Source organism: Schistocerca americana, chromosome X (genome assembly GCF_021461395.2).
Source record: "Schistocerca americana isolate TAMUIC-IGC-003095 chromosome X, iqSchAmer2.1, whole genome shotgun sequence".
NCBI classification, from domain to species: domain Eukaryota; kingdom Metazoa; phylum Arthropoda; class Insecta; order Orthoptera; family Acrididae; genus Schistocerca; species Schistocerca americana.
This window is the reverse complement of record NC_060130.1, coordinates 512,585,626-512,610,150: the sequence shown is the minus strand read 5'-3', so window position 1 is coordinate 512,610,150 and position 24,525 is coordinate 512,585,626. Positions and strand designations below refer to the sequence as shown.

The 24,525-nt window shown below is 41.8% G+C and overlaps 1 protein-coding gene across 1 annotated transcript in view; it reads right to left on the bottom strand.

The window, feature by feature from the left end:
- Positions 1-24,525, bottom strand: part of LOC124556527 (feline leukemia virus subgroup C receptor-related protein 2-like) — an 80,961-nt gene that overhangs the window by 13,926 nt on the left and 42,510 nt on the right. The window contains exons 4-5 of the mRNA XM_047130483.1: positions 23,775-23,995; positions 23,102-23,205 (exon numbers count right to left, since the gene is read on the bottom strand). Coding sequence (XP_046986439.1) covers positions 23,102-23,205; positions 23,775-23,995 — 325 coding nt within the window. The remainder of the gene's footprint in view (positions 1-23,101; positions 23,206-23,774; positions 23,996-24,525) is intronic.

The window sequence follows — 24,525 nt, the reverse complement described above, 5'->3', positions numbered from 1 at the left end:
GGGAGACACGACTTAGAACAAACAAACACCACGCAGAATGTTAGTGTGTCTATCTTAAGTTTTCATGTATCAGGATTTGCAACAATCGTAAACACTGCACCGGACGAGGATACAGGTACGGCCATTCTATCACGAGACGGAATCTTAGTGAGCAATATCGAAATTTTGGACTCCGGTAGAGGCATAGCTTGCCAAATTTTTGGCGTCACCATCGTCAATATCTATGCTCCATCTGGAACGACTCTAAAATCAGAAAGAGCTAACTTAATTACTGTAGGGAACTACATGATCTGGTGCGTCACCTGCAGCTAAAGGATGCGTGAGATCTAAAATTTCCTGCCCTAGTAAAGTACACCGCATGTAGCCGTCAGATCGTTTGTGCAACTCTGAGAACATTTGCCAACATGTTCTGGACGCTGATGTCATTCCGGCTAGTTTCTCTGACCACTGCACCCTCTGTGTCAGGATAAATCTGCCCAAACAGCATACTAAATGGCATAGAATTCCGTGGAGCCGAAATGTTTCTACTCTCGCCGATGCCGCGCTACGAGATGTCATCTCCACGACATGGGCGGATTGTCTCAAGCAATGCTGCAGATATCCGAGCAAGATAGCCTGGTGGAATGTTGTGGTCAAACAGAAAATGCGATTACCATTAAAAAACCACAGTTGGCAACGGGCACAAGATGTCAAACGCACGATTGATTTTTACCAGACAGTTCTGCGAGAGTTGTATGCGACTATGTCGCTAACCAACAAGCAGCTGGCGACCATGAAACAAATGAAGGCGAAGCTTATTATCATAAAGCGAACGCAGCTTGAAGGACTGAAGATCAGATCTAAAGCAAAATCGCTTCAATAGGACAAACTTGCATCGCTGTATCACCTCATAAAACATCGTGCCAATCGCAAGCGAGCTTTTATCGGGGAGCTGGACACAGATGATGGACTCCGTTCGACCCGACAGAGTGATATTCTTACTGCAGTTACCGGTACTTCACGGATCTGTACTCGCAATGCGATACACATAGTGATGTCGGTGGCGAGATCGTGAGTACTCTGCCCCTCGTGGTCACGCCTGCGGAGAACTCGGCGGTCGTACACGATTTTGCTCCAGACGAAGACCTTGAACTGATTTCTGCCTCACCATCGAATAAATCCCCAGGCCCTTGTGGATTGCCACGGGAATTTTATGTGCGTTTCTGGCTCGTAATCGGACACGCATTTACAGATGTTCTCATTGAAGTAATGCTAGGGAGTGACGTGCCGGCCGAAATGAAGGAAGGTCGAATTGTATTGATACCAAAAAGCAAACACCGAAAAACCTTAGATAACGTCCGACCGATTACTTTACTCAATTTTGATTACAAAACCTTTGCCAGAGCACTCAGCAGCAGATTGTCTCCATTAATGAAGGAAGTGATTAACAACCATCAATCATGGTCACACTATTATGACGCCCCTTTCGGAATATAGAGATGTAATAGCCATAGCGTCAGTTACTAACGTGAATCTCGCAGTGCTGTTTATCGACTTTTGCAAGGCATTTGACCGCGTCAGCTACTAGTACCCCGTACAGCTACTCCAGCCCCAACAACATCGGAGTGTTACTGCGCAACGACAGAGACGTATCAACCCTCAAGACCGCGGTAGACGAGTACTGTCTTGTTTCCGGTGCTAAAATCAACGCCGATAAATGCACCTTTGTCAACTTTCGGGGATTCGACGCAGCTATTGTACCTTGGGCGAAGCGTGTCGAAGCCCACAACACTCTGGGGATGATTATTGACAAATGCCCGCTAAAAATGAATGCAAAAAATTGGAAGCAGGTCACCAATAAAATGCAAGGGGCCATCTATGAAAACAATTGGCAGTACGTTGACATTCTCCAACGCATACGACTCCCAGCAGCTATATATTCAGTAAAGCGTACTATACGGCCCAAATATTTCCAGTCCCCAAGGTGCAGGCCAAACACAAAATCTCTAATAGATTTATCTGGCAAGGGCATCTGTTTAAAGTGAAATACACCACGCTGACGTCTTCCAGACAGGCCGGCGGACTCAATATGCCTGACATTAACCGAAAGTGTACGGCGTTATATAGTAAACGAATCACCCACTTGTTGCACAAGGAACTTCTCAGCGTAACCAGTTGGCTCCTCCGAACCTTACAACCCACTGATATGAACCGACCCATTGATGCAGGTAAAATGCAATACAAACTACGACATGCCAAGTAGTTTTTTCTTGAAGTAAGCGATATAGATGGAAACTATCTCACGCAGGATTTACCGACGACGCACCTGTTATTAAAAAGATGGACATCTCCAATGGTCCGGAATCCCATTAAACTTAAATACCCGAGTATTCATTGGAAAGCAGTTTGGGACAACATCAGTTTAACCGTCCACACTGCTGAGGTGGCATCCACATGGTATATAGTGGTAAACGATGTTATCCCCACTAATGAAAGGTTGCATAGAATCGGCTTGTGTGACAGTGATAAATGCGTCCACTGTGGTCTGGTCCACACATTACGCCATCGCTTCACTTATGGCGGTCATATCATTACCTGGAAATAGATGCAGCAGAGGCTGGGCCTGATAACCCGAAGCACCCCAGCCAGCCACTGCACCGACATCCTGCTCTGACCGGACATGAAACTTTTTCCCGCTATCAAGAACAACACCTTGATGTGGCTGTTAGGGCAGTGTGTGACATATACCATCGTCCACAATAGTGAAGATAATCTCATTAGTATCGAGGCTTATATGAGGACGGCACATTGGAAGATGAAACGTTACCCAAATGTCAGGACGATGTTTGGTAACATGTTAGACATAATTTTTGAAAAACAAGGCGTAGGGTAATTCTCGACATCGGTAAGGGCACAAATCACATACACGAGGATGTATCGGTCAAAATACACAACAAATGAGGGGATACACCTGTTCCCTGGATTGCTCCCAACCTCTCAACGGTGTTTATTAACTTCGTTGTGACCATTTCCGTAATTTATGTTGCCTGTGCCAGTCTTTGTTATTAGTTTGTATGCTCGAAATGGCTTTCTGTGAAGAGTTTGGACGGGTGTGAATCAATTGACAGAGCTACAATTCTAGTTAAGACAGTCAATTATATTTTATTTTTTTGTAATTCTCTTTAATATGTTTGCGTTTTAGTTCTATGTCTCTGTCTGTACTGAAGATGCTGTTGTCAGTTTACAATTTTTGTTATGTTTTATAGGCTTCGAAATGACACTAAGTATATCCAAATGTATTCTTTCGTCTAATGTAGGACATAATTTGTATGGGAACAGTTCCAGTACTTCATTATTTTGTTTTTGTGCTTATGTTCTTCATATGGTTCTTTAATAGTAAAAAAAAAAAAAAGCAAGCAAGAAGACCCGGGTTCGTGTCCCGACCGCGGCACAAATTTTAATTAAAAAAAAAAAACTGGTAAGGGTTCGAGTCCCGGTCCAGCACAAATTTTCGTTCTAGTCATTCCATTATACAGCTGAAGGTTGTCCACATTCGCGATATTGCGATTACATTTCGTGTATTCATGTGCGTTAGTATCACTTATTTACTTACACCAAGGATTCCCTAAATCCGGATGGCTGAAAGATGATCCTTACATTGGGAGAGACGAACATCATAATAAAATAAGTGAAATCAGAGCTCGCACGGAAAGATATGGGTGTGGAACAATAGAGAATTAGTGTGAAGATGATTCAATGAATCCTCTGCCAGCACTTAAGTGTGATTTGCAAAGTAACGATGTAGGTGTAAATGACTCACGACCCACCATAATGCAGGCGCAGTGCCGTAAAGACGGCGCCAAATTATTTCACGACATTAACTGAAGGCACAGTAAACCACGTGTTGTGATAGCACGGCCATTTGTTGCACGCGTTGCTGTGCCATTCCAGCTCTTTAGCAGATAGTTGTTTCGTAAAGCATCGACAACACAAATATCTAATATTTTCAAGGGGCTATTTCGCCCCATTTCAGTTGTCCAGCTGTGATCGTGCCTATGGACGGTGGCTATATGTGAAGACACAAACATCGTCAGAAGGTTTGTTTGTGTGGTCACCTTCCGCAGTAGCTATTATAATTGTTATTATATTTCAGTCACAATCGTAGTTGGTGGCTTTTGATTCCAAGATAGATTTAGATGAATGGTCATCCAGTTGTTCTTTAGTAGACTGCTTCTCAACAAATGGTTCTCCACAACGATGTCAAGTGCCAAGGAATGCCTTATGATACAGTACCATTCATAAACACTCAGATTCCCGCAGTGGCCTGAAATTATCATACTCATTTATTCGTTTGATCGAGAGGAATTCATAAGAATCATAAAAGATTCAATAGATGGGAGAATCTCTAGTCTGCCGAGAGCAAAAAAGAAAGAAAACAGTTTATATTACAAACTGTCGAAAGAAACAATTAAAATTGTATGTAACTCGTAAAAAATATCTTTCTTAACCAATTCCCGTTTTGAGGCTTACAATAATCGAAAGATGAAAAATATACAGAATTTGAACACCACTTCCAACACCATTTCCAAGAAATATGAACACATGTGCAAATAGACTTTCTCAATTAACGGGTCATTCAACGTGGAAAAAAGTCAAAATAGTAACTGTTGCCAGAATATGTTTCTGTAGGTATTGATACCCCCCCCCCCCCCCCCCAATAAACCATCGACCTTGCCGTTGGTGGGGAGGCCTGCGTGCCTCAGCGATACAGATAGCCGTACCGTAGGTGTAACCACTACGGAGGGTATCTGTTGAGAGGCCAGACAAACGTGTGGTTCCTGAAGAGGGGCAGCAGAATTTTCAGTAGTTACAGGGGCAACAGTCTGGATGATTGACTGATCTGGCTTATAACATTAACCAAAACGGCCTTGCTGTCCTGGTACTGCGAACGGCTGAAAGGCAGGGGAAACTACAGCCGTGATTTTTCCCGAGGGCATGCAACTTTACTGTATGGTTAAATATTACGGAGGTAAAATATTCCTCCATTCGGATCTCAGGAGGACATCGTTATCAGGACATAGAAAACCGGCGTTCTACGAAGCGGAGCGTGAAATGTCAGATTCTCAATCGGCCACGTAGGTTAGAAAATTTAGAAAGGGAAATGGATAGGATAAAGTTAGATATAGTGGGAATTAGCGAAGTTCGGTGGCAGGAGGAACACGACTTCTGGTCAGGTGAATGCAGGGTTATAAATACTGGAATTCGATAGTAGGGAAAGGAAGAGAAGGAAAATAGTAGGTGAATATGGACTGGGGGTCAGGAATGAAAGAGGAAGCTGCCTGATAGAATTTTGCACAGAGCATAACTTAATCATAGCTAACACTTGGTTTAAGAATCATGAAAAGAGGTTGTATACGTGGAAGAAGCCTGGAGACACTGGAAGATTTCAGATTGATTATGTAATGATTAGACAGAGATTTAGAAACCAGGTTTTAAATTGTAAGACATTTCCAGGGGCAGACGTGGATTCTGACCACAATTTATTGGTTATGAACTGTATATTAAAACAGAGGAAACTGCAAAACGGTATGAATGTAAGAAGATGAGACCTGGATAAACTGAAAGAACCAGAAGTTGTAGAGATTTCCAGAGAGAGCATTAGGGAACGATTGACAAATACAGGTGAAAGAAATACAGTAGAAGAAGAATGGATAGCTTTGGGAAATGAAATAGTGAAGGCGGCAGAGGATCAAGTAGGTAAAAAGACGAGGACTAGTAAAAATCCTTGGGTAACAAAAGACATTTAGAATTTAATTGATAAGACGAGAAAATATTAAAATATAGTAAATGAAGCGAAAAGGAATACAAATGCCTAAAAAATGATATCGTCAGGAAGTGTCAAATGGCTAAGTGAGGACGGCTAGAAGACAAATGTAAGGACGTAGAGGCCTATATCACTAGGAGTAAGATACATACTGTCTACAGGAAAATTAAAGAGACTTTCGGAGAAAAGATAACCACCTCTATGAATATCAAAAACTGAGATAGAAAACCAGATCCAAGCAAAGACGGGAAAGCAGAAAGATGGAAGGAGTGTATAGAGAGTCTATACAAGGGCGATGTACTTGAGGACAATTTTATGGAAATGGAAGACGACGTAGATGAGTATGAGTTGGGAGATATACTGCGTGAAGGATTTGACAAAGCACTGAAAGACCTAAGGAAAAAAAGGGCCCAGGAATAGACAACATACCATTAGAGCTACTTATAGCCATGGGAGAGCCACCCATGACAAAACTCTACCATCTAGTAAGAAAGCTGTATGAGACAGGCGAAATACCCTCAGACTTCAAGAAGAATATAATAATTCCAATTCCAAAGAAAGCAGATGTCGGCATGTGTGAAAATTACCGAACTATCAGTTTAATAAGTCATGGCTGCAAAATACTAACACGAATTCTTTACAGACGAATGGAAAAACTGGTAGAAACCGAACCTGGGGAAGATCAGTTTGGATTCCGTAGAAATGTTGGAACACGCGAGGCAATACTGACCCTACGACTTATCTTAGAAGACAGATTAAGGAGAGGCAAACCTACATTTCTAGCATTTGTAGTCTTGGAGAAACCTTTTGACAATGTTGACTGGATACTCTCTTTAAAATTCTGTATGTGGTAGGGATAAAATACAGAAAGCGAAAGGCTATTTACAACTTGACAGAAACCAGATGGCAGTTATAAGAATTGAGGAGCATGAAAGGGAAGCAGTGGTTGAGAAAGGAGTGATACAGGGCTTTAGTCTATCCTCGATGTTATCCACTCTGCAAACGGAGCAAGCAGTAAAGGAAACCAAAGAAAAATTTGGAGTAGGGTTTAAAACCCATGAAGAAGAAATAAAAACGTAGAGGTTTGTCGATGACATTGTAATTCTGTAATAGACAGCAAAGGACTTGGACGAGCATTTGAACGGAATGGACAGTGTCTTGAAAGGAGGATATCAGATGAACGTCAACAAAAGCAAAACGAGGATAATGGAATGTGGCCGGCCGAAGTGGCCGTGCGGTTAAAGGCGCTGCAGTCTGGAACCGCAAGACCGCTACGGTCGCAGGTTCGAATCCTGGCTCGGGCATGGATGTCTGTGATGTCCTTAGGTTAGTTAGGTTTAACTAGTTCTAAGTTCTAAGGGACTAATGACCTCAGCAGTTGAGTCCCATAGTGCTCAGAGCCATTTGAACCATTTTGATAATGGAATGTGGTCGAATGAAGTCAGGTGATGCTGAGAGAATTAGATTAGGAAATGAGATACTTGAAGTAGTAGATGAGTTTTGCGATTTGAGCAGTAAAATAGCTGATGATGGTCGAAATAGAGAGGACATAAAATGTAGTCCAGCTATGGCAAGGAAAGAGTTTCTGAAGAAGATAAATTTGTTAAGATCGAGTATAGATTTAAGCGTCAGGAAGTCTTTTCTGAAAGTATTTGTATGGAGTGCAGCCATGTATGGAAGTGAAACATGGACAATAAATAGTTTAGACAAGAAGAGAAGAGAAGCTTTCGAAATGTGGTGTTACAGAAGAATGCTGAAGATTAGATGGGTAGATCACGTAACCAATGAGAAGGTACTGAATAGAATTGGGGAGAAGAGGAAATTGTAGTACAACGTGACTAAAAGAAGGGACAAGTTGGTAGGACACGTTTTGAGACACCAAGGGATCACCAGTTTAGTACTGGAGGGAATCGTAGAGGGTATAAACCGTAGAGGTACACCAAGAGATGAATACACTAAGCAGATACAGAAGAACGTAGGTTCCAGTAGTAACTCGGAGATGAAGAAGCTTGCACAGGATAAGATAGCATGAAGAGCTGCATCAAACCAGTCTCTGGACTCAAGACCACAACATCAGGTATTAATGACGTATTTTACCGTTGGCAACCTGGACGAGGGGGAAAATTCATTGCTCGTTTCTTGTAATACTCTCCTTCCTACTGAACCTTTTGGATGACTTCAAATTTCTGTCAATTTTACACATAAATGAGGATGCTGATTTCACATTGCTGCGGGAACCCCTGTATTCCCAAAACGAATTCTGTTATATTGCATTCTGTTTAATTTGAAATTTGACTGAGAGGTGTTTTGTGAAACTATCTGCTGTGGTAAAAATGTATTGTGATTCATCTAAATTTACACAAGTATCAAAACGCATCAAGCATGATTATACGTTGAATCAGCAACTATACAACAGCTATCGCGGTATGTCATAAAGGAAAGCACTAGAAGGGCTGACTGGTGGTGTATAGATTGATGGAAGAAAAATTAACTACTTGGTGTTCGAATCTTCCTGGCAGATGAAAAGTGTGTACCGGACTGGGACTCGAACCCTGGACCTTTACCTTTAACAGGCAAGTGCTCTGGACTACTAAAGCACGACTCACGACCCTTTGTCATAGCTTTACTTCCGTCAGTACCTCATCTCCCACCTTCCAAACTTCACAGAGTTTCTACTGCGAAACTTGCAGTAGAACTTCTGTGAAATTTGGTAGGGTTGGAAATGAGGTTCTGGCGGAAGTAAAGCTGTGAGGACGGGTCGTGAGTCGTGATTGGGTAGCTTAGCTGGCAGAGCACTTGCGCACGAAAGGCAGAGGTCCCAGATTCAAGTCCAGTCCGGCTCAAAGTTTTAGTCAGACAGGAAGTTTCATATCAGTGCATACTTAGCTACAGAGGAAACATTCATTCTCGACTTTTGGTTTGTTAACGGTGCTACCACTCCTGTTTTCAGTAAGAACCAACTGGCAGTCTTTGTTGGAAGAGTAACGCAGTCGTCATTCAGAACTCAAATTATCAACAAGAAGAAGAAGAAAAAGCTTATGGTAATCGAATGTGAGACTCAGGTACCACTCAATGTTCCAATCTGGGTCCAGAAAAACTAATGCGTTCGTCAATGTAGTTCTTCTTGCACAAGTAAAGTATACTTTCGGTTTCCTGCTAACCTACTGTATGAAGAACGTATTACGATACTTTGGAAATTCTACCAGTAACAATCAAGTAGGGGCCCTTGGCTAATGTCTGTGCAGCCACGTGTAGGATTCGGCTTTGTGTCTGACTAGTTCCCCAGCAATGATGCAGAACGAAAAAATTCTGAGACTACTGATACTAACGAAAGACTGAAAATAAAATTTAAATACCATCAGCTGAAAAGCCAAGGAGAGACACAGAAGTGCAGCTTGGTGTGGCGTCTACCTTTTGGGATGCGAAACCTAGAAACACCGCCGTAATATTATAGAACCTGCTGCAGCACGGAAATGCACGGTCACCACTTGCATCAAGTTCGAACTACAATGTGCCGCCATTGCTATCCTTCCAGATCCAAAGAGTTGAAGAAGAGAAAACGATGCTGAGGTGCTGAGGGCCCAAGACTAACCCTGCAGGATACCTTTCACACAGTCGAAACTGAAAGGCCAGCTGTTCGTGTTTCAAGAGCATTACTGTAGTTATGGTGTCACCACATATCACACTGTGTCTTGTCTGCTACTCCACGTCGGCAGATTCTCTCGATCTCTATCGAGTGAGGTGGCCTGACTATGCCCAACGTAATGCTAAAGCTTCTGCATGCAGCATGCCACACTGACGAATATGCAGATAGTATCACCAGCTGTACGATGGAACTTATTCCAATAACAGAAATATGTGCTAGTTGACAATAGTTTTATGGACATTAGGCTTGTTCTAAGGCATGGTTCAAATGGTTCAAATGGCTCTGAGCACTATGGGACTTAACTGCTGTGGTCATCAGTCCCCTAGAACTTAGAACTACTTAAACCTAACTAACCTAAGGACATCACACACATCCATGCCCGAGGCAGGATTCGAACCTGCGACCGTAGTGGTCGTGCGGTTCCAGACTGTAGCGCCTTTAACCGCTCGGCTACTCCGGCCGGCTCTAAGGCATGTTCTGTATCTAAACTTTGCCGGCCGAAGTGGCCGCGCGGTTCTGGCGCTGCAGTCTGGAACCGCGAGACCGCTACGGTCGCAGGTTCGAATCCTGCCTCGGGCATGGATGTGTGTGATGTCCTTAGGTTAGTTAGGTTTAACTAGTTCTAATTTCTAGGGGACTAATGACCTCAGCAGTTGAGTCCCATAGTGCTCAGAGCCATTTGAACCATTTTCTATCTAAACTTTCATCTCCAACTACGGGAGACATCCGTAGACGCTGCAACTTAGTTAATTTTCAAATTCAAACTTTAGCAACTGGAAACTGCCGAATTGTATCGTCGTTGGGGGAACGTAAGGAAACGCAGAAAGGCTTGGAAAGCGTTTTCGCTTGGTGTAATGAATGGCAGTTTTCCTTGGATGTAAATAAACGTAAGAAAATTGCTGCAATAAAGAGAAAGAGCATGTTAGTATCTGATTACAAGATTAGGGATGAACATCTTGAGCACAACACATCGTGAAAGTATTTAGGGGCAATACAAAGAAAGGGATGTGCTATGAAATGGGACGATCGCGTAAAATGAGTACTACAGAAATCGAATGGAATGAGCAAACTGGTAACTTGCCTATGGGGAATACCTCAACGCTGTTGTAACGAATTTCTGCATGAAGAAATTTGAAAAAGTAGTCCTTTAGACGGCCAAGAAGAAGCCCACTTTTTGGTTTCGGTTCTTTGATGACGCTTTCGTCTCATGGACTCATCGAGAAAATAAACTATCCAAATTTCTAAATTTTCTTAGTGATATGAGTTCTAAAAGAAGTTCTCAATGGAAAAAGAGAAAAAGAGACAAATTTCACTTTTGGATGTACTATCACGCTCAAAAGTATCCGAACGACCTGAATTGCATTCCGCCTGATTTGCATGCAAGGAATATAACGTGAATTGCTTGCACGTGTTCTAACCTCTTTAGAGACCACCGGAGAACATTTCTCTGTATGGCAATCGGTTCAGATGCAAATTAATGCCATGGCAATGCAAATATAAGGAAACACATTACAAGAGGCCTGTAAACTCAAATTTATTACAATAAACGACACTTCTAGAAAACAAGTTTCACCTTTCAGTTACATGACAATAATTTTTGTGCTGGAATGGAGCCCGGGTCTCCAATCCAGCAGTTATTGCCTTTTTTAACCAACAACAAAATATCTTGGATAAGGTTTCAGTCACAAGTAACAAAGTATGTGAATATTTAAACTTGAAACAATGTGACGTAAAGTTTGTATTGGGTGGCTATTCGAAGCCAGCACCTAATCGACTGTTAACTAAACACAGTCAAAAGCAGGCTAACGATATTTTTCATCAGTAGCTAGATGACTGAAACAGAAATGACGAGACGAAAAAGTATAACCTTACCGGAATTCGAAACTGGCACCTATCACTTTTGTTTCCTAGCCACGATTATACGTTAAATACCAGGCTATTCACCAGCAGAGAGATGTGCGTACATTTAAACTGGAAATAACGTGACGAAAAGTTCTGTGTTGACTGGGAGCAGAACCCGCACATATCATCGTCGTTGACTACTCACGATGAGACGATATTCACCAGTAACTAGGAGTGGTATATTTGAATCTGGAATGATATAAAAATAAGTTCTGTGTTGCACTGGGAGCCAAAACAAGCACCAGTTGTTGTTGTTGACAATGCACGGGGAGATGTTAAAAATCGTTATTATTTTTCATCCGGCCGGGGTGGCCGAGCGGTTCTAGGCGCTACAGTCTGGAACCGCGCGACCGCTACGGTAGCAGGTTCGAATCCTGCCTCGGGCATGGATGTGTGTGATGTCCTTAGGTTAGTTAGTTTTAAGTAGCTCTAAATTCTAGGGGACTGATGACCTCAGACGCTAAGTCCGATAGTGCTCGAGCCATTTTATTATTTTTCAGCTATAGTTTGCTTGTGCAGGACTAGGATTCCATCTAGACATGAGCTTTTCGTGGAGACCTTGAAGAATTTGGACCCTTGAAGAAACACTGAAACGATGGAACTGTATCATCCCGAAGAGGTCAAATCCCATGAAAGGTAAATCCGAATTTTAATACCAATCCAGGACCAATATTTTCAAAACCTCGAATTCAAATACAACAAGAAATAATTGCCCTGCGACATTACACGACGATTCGTCCATAAATGAAACAAAATTTCTGGTCCAAGAAACCTTGATTCGACTTCTGTCTCTCTCATGACCCAGCCTACACTGACTCTCCTCCAGTCGATAACCAAGGGACGTAATGTTTAAGGCGGATTTGGAACCACAGCGCAAACCTACGTTGTTCAGTTGGCGTTATCACAGGTGAGGAGTGTCTGTTCCTGGTTGTTAAAATTGCTAGCCTGACGTGAGACTCGAATGCAACCCTTAAGCACGAAAAGCATCTCTGCAAGTAAATATAGCGCTAGTTTACTGTTTTCTGTCGTATCAAAAGATGCTCCACACTGGACTTTGACACCCTGAAGTGATATACAGGCCTATCAAAACAGTTTCCTTGTTTTGCCACATCGCCATTCATCGCTGCCTCGGATACCCAAAGAGTACTTGGACTTGATTTTGTAATCACTGAAACAAAATCATGTAACAGACATCTGCACGAACTGGCAGCACGGTACGATGCGAAAATTTCTACAGGAAATATTGCTGTGGTGGTGCTGTGGTGCTGTATGTAATAGTGTCTAGTGTAAAACGTGGTGCAGTATAGATGCAAAGCCGAAATATGGAGGGCATTGATGTCGTTACTTTGTAAAAGGCATTTCTTCTGATACAATTGTGTAGGCGTTGTCATCATGGTTTCTGCAGCATGACACATGAAGAATACTGTATTCGGTTCTAGGTGCTCCAGTCCGGAGCCGCGCTGCTGCTACGGTCGCAGGTTCGAATCCTGCCTCAGGCATGGATGTGTGTGATGTCCTTAGGTTAGTTAGGTTTAATTAGTTCTAAGTTCTAGGGGACTGATGACCACAGCAGTTGAGTCCCATAGTGCTCAGAGCCATTTGAACCAATACTGTATTACGTTTTTACCATTGTAGATAAAATCTTCCTGAAAAAAGTAGATTGGTGCATAAGTTCTTGGTGTTTTTTTTGTGTTTTATCACACAGGTAAGCATATATAACAATTTTATTTAAGGTTCTGTAATTGTTCTTGCGTGACTTATTGAATATTGTACAGTTGAAGGTTATATGAGACATTGTTTCATTATTAAACTTTTTTTCCATTCCACACTCCGTTTTCTAACACTTGGGACATTTTGTTCTCCTTCGTTTTAAAGGAGAGCTGCAGGCAGCGGAGGCAGCTAGAAATATTTTTGTCATGTTTGGGGTAAGTGTATCGAAAAAAATCACCTCACAACCTACGTTTCTCCTTTCAATTACGATCCTGTCGACGTGAATTATTTGTGACATTCAAGAAGACCAATGGGAGCATGATGAAGGGAATTTTTACTGTTTACTACTAGGATCCACCCTGTTATTGACAAATGTGATCAACTGCGACCATTTAACCTTGATGAGACAGTTCCTTTCAATAGGCAATGTTGGGCGAAAAAGAAGGAAAGATTATTATAGTTAAGCACTACGTCGACGACGAAGTCATTACAGACGAAGCAGAAGCTACAATTGGCAACGAAGGAGGAGGAGGATATCGACTGTATCTTTCAAAGGAAAGATTCCAGTAAATACTAAGGAAATCACAGAGAACATAAAACAGGATAACCAGACGGGAATTTGAATTACTGTTGTAGCGTCGCAAGTTTCTTCCGAGCGCACGTTTGTTTTAGAATGCTTGTAACTTCGGGGGCTGACATCTGCCGGCCTAACCGGGAGACACACCAGCTGTCACTACCTGCCGTGGGAAAGCTATCCAATGTCTCTTACTGCACGCGTACATTCACCACCTATAAGAACCTAAATAAATGATATTAAATATTATTCAATCATTTTCAAAATCGATATACTGCCTTTTGACAATCAGGAGAAGTTTGTATCCAAATTTCAGCTTTATAACAATCATAGTTTCAGAGATATAAAATCGCTAAAAAAGTAAAAAACCAACACTTAGGAAACTAAATTCAGTTAGGAAATATAATAGTTTATCCTTTGGTATTATCTGAAAACATAAACAGAACTCGCAGGGTGCAGAAATAATTAATTGAGGTTTTCATATTAAAACTTTATGTTTCGTAATATAAAAATCGGACAAAATTATTATAGGTGTCTAAGATTGTTGTGGGAGTATATGTGAATGAATGAGAGTGTGTACGTGAGACATTCGTCGAATTTTAATGTTGCATTATATACCGCCTTAAGAAACCTGCAAGAGTTAATGCAAGCCTGTCGTGGGAAAATGTTCATAGGGAGTTTACCCACTTCGCTGATGACATATTTCTAGGTGTGATTGCTATTGTAACAGAATAGCCAGAAAGTCAGCTGAAGTATTATCTCTGTCTAAAGAAATTTTCAGATTTGTTGCCTTTTCGTTTTCATTTATTAAACATAACTTTAATATTTGCACATCAGAATGACCGAGATGCGTCTGTATTTAAGGATTGGTGCAGGCCAGTTTTGGCGCGAGTATGATCATGAGCAAGCATTCTGATTGGCAGCGACTATAGTAAGCCAATCAGAATTGAGACGGTTCCTACTCGTTACCTGATAGTTATACTGGGAGTGAGGCGACAAGAAGGAGTCTCTCGCTAGCTTTGAATGCAGACGGTCATGTTACTAGTGCGAGTCACAATAATGTGTAACATGAAGGAATACTGAGTTCCTCGCGTTTGATACGTGTCGTGACTAACGCTGATGTAGTTACGGACAGTTATGTGAAGTTTGGAAGTTTTAGAATTGTATTGTTGGAATGATATTGGCGTGTGAAAATTTGGTCTTCATAGTATCCGCGTGGCATGTTTCAGTATTCAACCATTGAGCATTTTTGGCGAGCAATTTCTTTTTTCAAATCCACCAGAAGGACCGAACGTAATAACCCATGTTAGTGGTGAAATTAATGAATGTGGAAATGTTGTTTAACTCGGGTCGGATTTGGACAGATTTCTGAATGCTGTGCGTGCGAAATGAGTGTATGAATTGTGAACTTGACGAAAATAACCAATAGTTTAAATGTAGACTGAATAGTACCGTTTCTTTGGTTATAAGAACAAATTAACATCTTTGTGTGGAAATTTCGGACATTATTTTCCAGAAGCCAATCCCTTATCTTACTGCCCGATAAAGTTTTTATTGACAGTTTTCCTACAGAACTTTATTTCATTACTAGAGTTGTGCGACCTCAGTAACTGTAGATATTAGATGGTGTTTCTTATCAACGCTGCCTTTACATCATCTTGTAAGTATCTACGTTGCCGAGTGAACGGACATCGAGCAGACGCCGTTCTGAGGTAGGTGAATTTCTAATTTGCAGCCTGCACAGCACACGGAATTTCAAATCCCGCCAAGACGCACTGTGCGTTAACTTCATAAAATGAAAATAATGGTCGGCCCTAGTAAAAAATATTTGCATCAAAGGTCAGTGTGAGTACTCATATTGGTGACGCTAGGAAGGTGTATTATGTTGTGAACTACATCCCGGAGCTGTGCCCGTCTCAGCTGGCATCTGTTGCTAATAATAAAGACGCCTTGCGGTGGCCATATAATAAAAACGAACAACGAAACGACATAAGGTGTTGCTACTGAACGAGAACACTTGTCTACACTCTTCTTATTTCACAAAAGAACCTATGCAGGAACTTGACTGGAAAGCAATCCCTATCACACATTTCTTCTAACTTAGCACCCTTAAATGTTTATCTTTCTTGCTCCTTATCGAACAATTCTCAAGAAAATTTCTTTGTGGAAGAATATGCACTCTAAACTTGGATTGACGTTATCATAATCTCCTCAGGAATAGCTTTCTACAAGTAGAGAATCCAAAAACTTCTGTGCATCATAAGACTTCTTTATTTAATGTGAGAGAATATATTTTTGAAGATTAATTTCTATCTTTAGTTTTTCTGTTATCTAATAAACAAAAGAGAAGTAGTATAAAATCTGTTCAATAGACAGACGAGAAACATTATAGAATTATGAAGAGTTCTAGTATTATTGAATCGCAACTTACAAGAGAACCTCACAACAGAAGTCAAATTTAATAAAACAAATAGTGTCTGTAATACGAGCCTGTCCAAACCTTAATGGATTAGTGAGATATTATGTACGTCTGATTTCGGTATGGTCTGTATCTACGTGAGCCCTGCCAGAGAAGTGTTTTGGAACTACCATGAAAATATGTAAATCTGACAGTGACAGTAGACCCAAGAAGAAACACAGTTCACAAATTATTCAATGCCACACATAAATCAATCCAATTGTGTATTCATTAGAAACTAAAAATTATGTTGGTATAAGGCGACAAAGCTTTAATAATGGTGCAATGCCGCAATTTCTTATACTTCTCACCTGTAGGTCTAGGGGATACTAAATCAAAATGGTGAGGAGAATTAAGATGGAAAAATTAAGATTCATTTAATGCTTTTCAATCTGGAACCTTGTAGCTTGGTAAGACGAGTAGAAAGTCGAAAAATTGTGGAGGACTCCAGCGCGATTAGAACCAATAGCAGACGTATCTTCACCAAGCAGCAGTGTTACTACTTAGCTAACAAGCCGGTAGTGCTTGCAGTATGCTCTTATTGCCATAGTGATCGTTAACATATACACCGAAGCGCCAAAGAAACTGGTATAGGCTTGCATATTCAAATACAGAGATATGGAAACAGGCAGAATACGGCGCTGCCGTCGGCAACACCTATATAAGACAGCACAAGTATCTGGCGCATTTGTCAGATTGGTTACTGCTGCTAAAACGGCAGGTTACCAAGATTTAAGAGTGTTTAAGCGTGATGCCATAGTCGTCGCACGAGCGATGGGCACAGCATCTCCGAGGTAGCGATGAAATGGGGATTTTCCCACACTACCATTTCACGACTCTACCGTGAATATCAGGAATCCGGTAAAACATCAAATCTCCGACATCACTGCGGCCGAAAAAACATCCTGTAAGAAATGGACCAACGACGACCGAAGAGAATCGTTCAACGTGACAGAAGTGCAACCATTCCGCAAAATGCTGCAGATTTCAACGCTGGGCCATCAATAACTGTCAGCGTGCGAACCATTCAACGAAACGTCATCGACAATGGCTTTCGGGGTCAAAGACTCACTTGTGTACCCTTGATGACTGCATGACACAAAGCTTTACACCCCGCCTGGGCCCATCGACACCGACATTGGACTGTTGATAAGTGGAAACACGTTGCCTGATTGGATTGATTCAAATTGTATTGAGCGGATGGATATGTATGGGTATGGAGACAACCTCATGAATCTATGGACCCTGCGTGTCAGAAGGGGAGTGTTCAAGCTGGTGGAAGCTCTGTAATGGTGTGGGGCATGTGCAGTAGGAGTGATATGGGACCCCAATACATCTAGATACGACTCTGACAGGTGACACGTTTGTAAAAACGTGTCACCTGTCAGAGTCGTATCTAGATGTATTGGGGTCCCATATCCTGTCTTATCACCTGCATCCAGTCATGTCCGTTGTGCATTCCGACGGTCTTGGGCAATTCCAGCAGGGCAATGCGACACCCCACACGTCCAGAATTGCTACAGAATGGTTCCAAGAACACTCTTCTGAGTTTAGACACTTCCGATGGCCACCAGACGCTCCAGACATTAACTTTATTGAGCGTATCTGGGATGCCTTGCAACGCGCTGTTCAGAAGAGATCTCCACCCCTCGTACCCTTACGGATTGTGGACAGCCGTGCAGGATTCATGGTGTCAGCTCCCTCCAGCACTACTTCAGACATTAGTCAAGGCCCTGCCACGTCGTGTTGCGGAACTTCTGCGTGCTCGCGGAGGTCCTACACAATATTAGGCAGGTGTACCAGTTTCTTTGGCTCTTCAGTGTAATTCACAACATAGGATATGAGATTAGTCGTAGATTCTCTACGAAACGTTTTTCCTAGAATTGAGGGCAGGAGAGCAACAAGTAAAGCAGCCTCGCCTTGTCGAAGCTAAAGTCGCTTCCTGCTCGTGCAGGATCCATTGTGCAGTTTGCAGTATGGGTCCACTGTGGATGACTGAAATAAAAGCACTCATTCTGGAGGGCGGAACTTTCTCAGCTTGAAGTAGAAATACTTCAGCAGATAAACAGCTCCCGGCTTTACAATAAAAGATGGTGAAACATCTCTGACCTACTAAAGGTTTAGAAGTTGGACCGAGTCAGCAGCTAGCCCTATGGACAGTTTTTTAACATTTCTCATTACCTGTAATATGAAGGTAAGCTGGTGGTGTGATAGAAGTGGCGACTGCACGACGTAACACTTAGTGGGAAGTTTTTTTTAAAGAAGAGGGGAGGAAATTCAGTTCCTTGCCCTGTTCACGTTTCACCTTTTCTCGGTATATACTTTGTTAAAGAGACAAGTACGCCATTGGAGGGCTGTAGTAAATTTTGAGAGGATTGTTGGTCGCATTTTACTGGCAGCAAGAAGGGAGAAAGCAGCTTTTTACGGAACTGAAAAGTAGGGACTTCGTTGCGGGGCTTGGAGGTGAACAGATCCGTGCTCTGGAGGCTACTCTCTCATGTGGCGGAACCTTCAAGTCCAATATTCGAGTCTCAGACGATCGATCATGGTGGTGAGCTGCATGACAGTGAGGTGCGGTGTCTCCACTCTGTTCATGTTACACCAACATTATAGTGAGCGTGTTACAGCTTTGGAATATTAGACGAGCAAGAGTTTAGAGTTCAGATTCATGATAGGTTCCACTGTCTCATGTTCGTCAGAGCATCCTCTAATCTTGGGGATTCTTCAGTTTTTGGTTCACACCCACAGTCATTGTAATCGTGATACAGTGAGGCTGCGATACATTCCGGAGAGTTAGATAAGAGATTATTAAGCAACTCCACCCCATAGAGTAACTTTGCCAACTGATAGTCTTAGTTTTTTAATTCTCATCGGAAAGTATGTCATTGTAACGTTGATAATTTCACAGTTGTTTTGAAAGCTTCATATTTTTAAAAGTTGTTTGTAATAAACCATAGAGTGCATTTAAATCATGAGTTTACCATCACATTTATTTTTTTCAGTGATAAATATTATGTCAGTCCCTCACCTTAAGATTCACTGCTAGGGCCTAAAAAATTTATAGTGTTAGTAAATCAGTCATGTAAATTAAATTCGGCATTGAGTTTCAAGTGAATTCACTTACGCATACGGGGTTTTGCAAGTTGTGAATAAAATATAGTTTTAAACCAGAGAAGCAAACTGTGGAAGGAAACTTTCCAGCATGACCGAAAAATATTACACAAAAAACTGTGAAGGAAATGAAAGAAATGAGTGATTGGAGCGCAGGTTGGATTCCAGATTCTGATAATACGGAAGGAAAAGCAATTTTGTTGGGAATGTGGAACAAGGAACACAAAATTCTGACAATAACGTCTCGAATATGTCATCCTTAAGGGAAACTGACATTCAGTCTATAAAACCCAAAGGAAGTATTATCTACTCATAACGATTACAATCTAACAGCTGGTGATGCTTTGTCAGTAAAAGTGAAAGGTGTCTGTTGAATAAGGCCTCCAGTTTTAACGTCTATTCGTGGCCAGAGAAGTGAGAGATCGAATACCGGTAAGGCAAATTTTTTTTGTCTCGTCCTTTCAGTTTGTGAACTCAGTACTGGGGGAAAAAGTCTATGTCTAATATTTAATTGTGACAAGTCAACAATCCGCAACTTGCATCATGTCATTTCAAGATTTAAGATGCTCACACATTGTTACCAATGACTGAAAGTATATGTAAGCTATTTTGTGGTTGGTTAACTGGGACAACAGTCGCTGGATAAGAGTCCCGGGTCATGGTCCAATACAAAAATTTTCGTCATATAATTTAATGTGAGAACAGTCTTTTGAAATGCCATTTATTGTAATAAATTTGAGTTGAGAACATTTAAAGACTGTATAATCTGTAATAACGTTCTTACTGATATTTGCATTTTGTGGTATTGATTTTCATCTCTCTCTTTCATACAGAACAAAGTACTCGTTTTCTATAGTACTGTACCGAAAAGAGAACAGAGTGCCTTCAAGGAAGCTAAACTACGTGCATTGCATGCAAATTTGATAGAACGCAATTCAGATCTTCCGGATACGTTTGAGAACGGTAGTACAAATAAATGGGAGAACTGGCGGAATTTTAGGCTACAAGACCTAAAGCTAGCCCTCTATATTGACAGATACCTCCACAAAAATTCTAGTCAGCATCCTCCCGAGCACAAAACAGGAGTAATTAATACGTCTGTGTACTGGACTGGAAAAATATGTGAGCCACAGTAATTGGAGGAAGAGCTCAATCGTTTAAAAATTACTTTCAGAAGAAATGGTTACTCTGATACTGAGATAAACAGATAATTATATTTTAAATATCAGAAGCTTCTAGCGAAAAGCAACCAGATCAAGAGAAAGTCGACTCACAGAGAGACACAGATCTTTTCGTCACATCATTCCATCTTGAAACATGCCACTCCTAGATACTGGTGAAAAAGAATTCGATAGTTAACGTGTCTTCGCGTGTAGTAAACGATGATATGTGTGGCGTTCGACTCCCAGTCATCACTGTACTCTTCGTCACGTCACTTCCAGTTCAAACATGCGTTCATCTCGCTTCTTGTGAAAAAAAATCTACATTTAATGTCCTTTCGTGGCTCAAAACAACGGCCATAGATTCCGGGTTCGAATCCCGGGGAAGAATATATTATTTATTTTTATTGTCATTGCAGTTCCAAAAATCTGGCTACTGCTAAGAAAATTCGATATCTGGAACATGACTGTGCTTACATAACAATCGTACTCGGCGCTGGGTTCGAATCGCCATCCAACACAAACATTGCGTCATTTCAGGTTTGTTACTTGGGACTGAAACCATATTTAACATCTTTCCTCGTTAGTTAACAGTTTCTGGATATTTGTCTCGATCCATTACAAAACTTTCCGTTGTGTAATTTAAAGTTCAGATATGCTAACTAATACTGGATAAAAATATATTATATCAGTCTCTTTAAAGTTAGTCATCAATGACGATCAGTGATGTGATCGAATCTCGGTCAGGTACGAATATTTTGCTTAGTTAGTATTGGGTCTCACTCCATATCCAGAACAAAACAGTTCATCATGTCATTTAAAGTTCAAACATATCCACAGCTACATGCTCCTTAATAACTTTTTTATGTCACTTTGTGTTAGATAATAAGTGCGATAGGTGTTTTTTGAACTATACGAGGGTTGGCCAGAAAGTAATGCACCGCATATATTTTCTTCAACAGTTCCTTACTGAACATAATGAGAATTACACACACGAAAGAATGGTGTTTTATTTACACACACGTCCAGTTCTATGGCCTTCCTCCGGCGCGAAACAAGGGCATGTATGCCCTGCCGGCAACAATCCTTGTCCTGGCGGTGGAGCCAGTGCTTCACTGTGTCAATCACCTCCTCATCGTCCTCAATATGTGTTCCACGAATAGCATCCTTTAATGGCGAATGACAACATCAGCTCGCTGCAACATGTCAGGTGTGAATGTTGTGGATGATCTCCCCGACCGCTGCAAAACGTGGAGCTCCGCCGGACCACCTTCTGATGACCTCACGCTCCGTGCCTGGCGACTAACTGTACTTCTGTCGACAGCAGATGCTCCATAGACTTTGCACAAGCGCTTGTGAATATTCCTCACAGCTTCGTTATCTGCAGTGATAAATTCAATGACGGCACGTTGCTTGTAATGTACATCACCTGCAGACACAATTTTGAAACTATTCTGCAGCTACGCTATCTGTCGGAAGTGACGGAAACTTGGCGAGCTCACTCGGGAGCTTTCAAATAATTCTTACGTGACGTTTCGCATTCGTGGCATTGTTTTCGGCTGAGAAAAAAAAAATGTGGTGCATTATTTTCTGAGCAACCCTCGTACATAGATTAACGTGCCACCATGAAGATAGTGAAATTACTGGTGATACGTTGTTGATAGTGAAGTTTTGATGGAACATGTGACGTTGTTAATCATGGTTTTTGTAACTGGTTAGTTCATTATTCAGTTTGTGCAGAAGTTCTCTCTTAGTGAACGATGGTTAATAAGTGGTTGGTAAACCTTTAAGAGAGCAAGAATATTTCGGGTAATCACAGAGATTTGGAAGTCCAGATATTCTTGAAAATGTCTTATTCACAAAACAATGTAGTTTTGAGTACGGATTACGGAATAATTGATGTTTCAAGAGTTGCTGGCATTGTTTGAGTCAGATACTAATGAGAGTTGTAAAAGTTTAGAAATGTCACTTCTTGTAATAAATGTGTGTATACAAGCGTTAAGCACTGGTTCGGGTTTTCTGATATTTTGAGTTATGTGGTTTTGATTTACACCTGGAGTTATTGCAATACAGAGCAATGTTTTATAGTGGTTATTTGTGGTAAACATTTTGTGCAGTCAAGCGATTGTACCGAAAAGAGATTAGAAGATCTGCAAGACAGTTACGTTATGTGGGCTGCATGCGAATCAGGAGAAATGCAATTCAGGTAGTTCGGATACTTTTGACCATGATAATACATGGTCCGATGGTTGCAGAGTTGTCCCAAGGGAGACAACCGCCTACAGTCGTTCCAAGACACTACGAAAACAGTGAACTAGTTCAATATCAGTACTAATCAAGCGTATCCTCCAATGAATATTGTGTTTTCTTCCAGGAGAATAACGTCTCCGCCTAAGAAGTCAAGAACTATGCTACTATGGTTAGAAGCCCAGGCCGAGGAGTTTCAGGTGAGATCCACACCGCCAAACTAACCAGATAGCAGACTTACTGAACGCAATGGCGATGTCTTCGAGAGTTATCCGAAGTATGTAAATAGCGTGCGTGTAATGTGTCCGTGGACACTTGCCACCACCTAGCTACAAACTAAGAATTTTGAGATTCGCCCTGTGACGAAGTGAAGCGGTTCTGTGTGGCAACCACGCTATTACGAGTGTGGTTTATAATGGTTTGGCTGATCAGTGTAGCGATTTGCGTACATAACCAGTGATGTAGATCGATACTGACAGTAAATACGTACTTGAATTTGTGTGTTTTATCCAAAATATATCCGCTGATGACACCACCAACAGTTCCTGAGACTACGAAAAGCAGTCCAACGCGTCCAGCAAATGCCTCTCCGCCCTAGAAAAAGCAAGACAATTCTGTTAAAAATTAAATTGTTTAAATTGGTTAACATACAGTACAGTTGCTCTGTAGACAATATCACATATAAATTACATTTAGAAAAGCAAGTTAAGAGTTTAAGGCCTCAGCTACTTAAGACACAGAGCAGTAGTTCAGTTGCACATTCGTGCTTAATGCAAAGGAACAACCGCAACCTAACGGCACGTTAACAAAAATTAAGCTACGGCAACATTGTGTGTGGCAGGTGGAAATGTCGGATACTAATGTTAGGCTTGGACAAGAGACTCTTATCCCATCCTCTCTTGTGACGTTTGGAAGGTAGGAGAGAGGTAGTAAGGCAGTGAAAGCAGGGCGTGAATTGTGCCTGGTTAGCTCAGTCGGTAATAACATTGCTCCACAAAGACAAGGTTCCGGGTCCGAGTCCCGTGAGGAAATGGAAATTTCAGGACACCGCTGCAGAGTGAACTATTCAATCTGGAAACAACGTGATGCTAGCTGATTTCAGCCGGTGTGTTCGGGCGGGAGTGGGAGCAGCGCAGGGAGTGAGTGAACTGTAGGGGACTTACCGGAAAGTACTTGAGGATGAGCGGGTTGAGCAGCGTGGCGATGGCGTTGAAGGCAAGTAGGACGAGGCTGAAGGAGAGCACGACGAGCAGGAAGGGCACAGAGCGCATCAGGCGGCGAACAACGGCCATCGTGCTCAGGTCGGGGCCCTCCTCCCCCGCAGGAACTTCCTCCCGCGCCGCCATGGCCGCGCTCGGCGGTGTCTTCGGCTTGTCCTGGAAAACTAAGCGCCACAAACAAGATAGTCACCCGAGGAAACATGAAGCTAATACCATGAAACCGCGCCTCTGCCCTCGGTAAAGGTTGCAGTACGGCCACAATTTTGTTCGTGTATGTCCTATCCCGCTGAAGTCACTCACTGATGACTAGATTCCACAGAACTACCTCACTGCGGAGATGCAGACTACTATATTTCACTGTCTGTTCCAGGTAGTCCCAGATATTTTCTATATGATTACGATTGCATGATTTAGCGGGCTTGTCGAGGTGCAATGATGTGTCTGAGTGTTCATCATACCACATATGTATAATGCAGCCCTGTGAACACTGGTGTAGTAAACTTGGAAGGCCCAAGTGTCCACAGTGCACGCATCATAAACATGAAGAAGAAAAACACTTGGTCACGAGAATGTTGAAATAAACGTTCTGGTTCATGTCCACGGTAACCTGAATGAGCGGTTCCAAGTCATGCAACAATAAACAACCCCAAAACATATCAGAACCATCTCCGCCTTGAACTACACCCTCCATATA